We start from the raw sequence: 2,677 nt of genomic DNA, 5'->3' as shown, positions 1-2,677 counted from the left end.
CCCGGAGAGGTCGGTCCTCGGCTGGAGCCGCCGCCGCCGCTGGGGGCCGGCTCTCGCCGGCCGCCTGCTGGGGCTCCCTCGTCGGCCGCCGGCTCTCCCGGCCGCTGAATTTGGTCCCCGCCGGAGCAGGGGCGAGGGTCGCTTGCAGCCCGGCATCCTCCGGCTCCTTGCCGGCCCCTCGCCCGCTCTCGCCTCCCTTCTCCCCGGGGAACCTCCTCTGGTCCTTTTCTCCTCGGTCGGTCCTCAAGTGCATTAATAATCCCTGCTGCGGATGTTGCTGCTGCGGCTTCACCTGGGAATGGCAGGATCTGCAAGTTATTTCTGCACCGGTAAAGCCAAAAGTGAAGAGGAAAAGCCATGTCCAGTACAGGAGAGCAACGTGCCAGGCTGGGTACCAGCCAGCAACTTTTTCCATCGCTGCTGACTGCTGATGAGTGCGAGGGAGAAAGAGCACGAAAGAGCGAGCAGGAGCGCGGAGAGCGGGGTGCTGCCGATTTACCCGCCGCGGGGTAAACACAGCGGGAACTCCATAAAGTTTCAGACTCTGCTGTGTTAGATGCAGCCGGGGGGTAGGGGAGATCGCGTTCTTCCCCCCTCTTTCCCCCCCCCTTGTTTTCTTTTCCTTCTTTTGCACTTTTTTCCTGTTTTCTTTCCCTTTTCCCCCTCTTTTTTCTCCCCCCCCCCCCCCCCCCAAGACTGGCGTTGCTGATCAGGCTTTTGATGGAAGGCAAAGCCACAACCACACGGGGGAGGAGCTGAATTGAAATCAAGAGAGAGAGGGAGAGAGAGAGGAGCAAATCCCGGCTGGTGATTTCTCCCGGCTGCCTCCGTGGAAGTCCCAGCTCGCTCCTCTCCCGCTCGCTCTCTCTCTGCTCGCTCTCACTTCGCCGCTTCTGCATCACACTCCTCCCGCAGCCGCCCCGCCGGGACGCCCCACGTGTGCTTCGTGAGTGATTGGTTACTCACCCCCCCACACACACACGCACTCCAAGAAGGACTTACCCCAACTTTGAAACTCAAATCACCCGATCCCTTCCTCCCCTGCGCTTCCCATCAGCTCAGACCCCTAAAACCTGCTCCCCGACATGCTAAAACCACCGCATGTGGACTGGAAGCAAACGTGTAAAGTGAAGGAGCAATACATACATATAAGCATACATACATGGGTGTATAGTCTTCCCAGAGGAAATATTTTAACTCGATTAATTAAGTGGCCTTAAATGTCTGAGCAGGCTCTGAAATGCCCCTTCCTTCCCCCCTGGGACTGATGTAAATGCACTGGAGTTGCTGGGAATAGGCAACCGTGCCTGATTTCACAGAGGGAAAGTCGCATTTCTACCCCTCCGTTCCCTCCTCCGGCTCTGCTTCGCTGTACCGTCATTTACAGTAGCTGCCTATGTTTAGATAAATCACTCGGGCATGGCAGAGATGTATTCACATAAATGCTGATAGAGACAGGGACAAGCTTTTGGAAATGAAATGACAGCAGTTGGTGGCAGGAGAGAGGGAGAGAGAGATTTCCTCACCCCTGGCTTATCAGCAGAAAAAAAACCCTTTCTGCTCTAGCTGTTTCTCCCGTTTTCAGGACCAGCAATTTCTCCCCCGGGAGCTGTGCTCCTCTCTCACTAGATATCTTCCGCAGGGAGCACTCACTAGTGGTGGCCAGAGAAGATCACCAAGCCCTGACTGCAGAGGCTGGTGTCTGCTGGCCACGGGAGCCGCCGGCCCCTTACTGCAGGCAGCGCCGTTGGTGACTGCCCATGCAGCGGGACAGGGGCCCGAGCTTTAACGGGCACTTCCAAATGCCCACGTGCTTTAAGACTGGAGGGAATTAAGGGCTCTTCCACTGGAATTTTATTCCATCCCCATCTGCCTGCTCTCACTCATTCCCATTTGATTTCCAGGAGAGTTTATTTTTTAATTAATGTTTTTAACGTTTCCTTCCTGACGTGGAAGACTTTATTGCATTTTTGGCAGGGCATTTCAGAAAGAGATTTACAGATTTGTTCCACATTCTTCTAGAGATTTCACTCAAATGCTCAAGGGTGACACATCTTGGGATATTATTAGCACAAGACCACAGGTGAAGGGAGACTCAGTAATTGAAGCTGGGCCTAACTTCATGCTGCTTACAACAATGATGGATTGTCTGCCATGTAACCACCAGACCTCAGCTAAATCTACTGTAAACCAATTAACTGCGTACCTGTTTCCATATCTCCCAGTTAAACGGTTACTATTAGTTACAGCCTGTCAGTAATAATAATTAACAATTTGCACTTAAACAGCTCCTTTCCTTTACTAACCCCAAAGCTCTTCACAAAGGCCACTGAATTTTACTCTTGTTGTATAAACGGGGGAAACTGAGTCACAGTGCGATCAGCAAAGCACCAAGCATTGGAGATGGAGCTACCTTATTATCAACCCAATCATTTGTCTTCTATACAATAGATTGATCAGATTGATCTATCACAAAGGATGCACTAAAGAGTGACACCTTCCTAGGACAAGTGTCTTAAAGAGGCTTTAATCTAAAGGGTTGAAATTCAAAGAGATGAGTGGGCGAGACAGAAAAAGAACTTGGAAGAAAAAAACTAATAAAAGGTCAGAGGAAATTTCTCCTGGGATTGTAATGGAAATTTGTGTGCCAATGAGTGGCTAAGGCTAATGAGAGAAA

At 51.4% G+C, this 2,677-nt stretch overlaps 1 protein-coding gene across 1 annotated transcript in view; it reads right to left on the bottom strand.

Annotated features, from left to right (window-relative positions):
* SORCS1 (sortilin-related VPS10 domain containing receptor 1) overlaps positions 1-415 on the bottom strand; it is a 310,060-nt gene extending 309,645 nt beyond the window's left edge. The window contains exon 1 of the mRNA XM_010564989.1: positions 29-415. Within this exon, the coding sequence (XP_010563291.1) occupies positions 29-415 (387 nt within the window). The remainder of the gene's footprint in view (positions 1-28) is intronic.
* Between the last annotated feature and the right edge of the window lie 2,262 nt (positions 416-2,677).

The sequence above is a fragment of the Haliaeetus leucocephalus genome, unplaced genomic scaffold (assembly GCF_000737465.1).
Source record: "Haliaeetus leucocephalus isolate CR32 unplaced genomic scaffold, Haliaeetus_leucocephalus-4.0 Scaffold184, whole genome shotgun sequence".
Taxonomy (NCBI): Eukaryota; Metazoa; Chordata; class Aves; order Accipitriformes; family Accipitridae; genus Haliaeetus; species Haliaeetus leucocephalus.
This window is presented reverse-complemented; position numbering and strand designations above follow the sequence as displayed.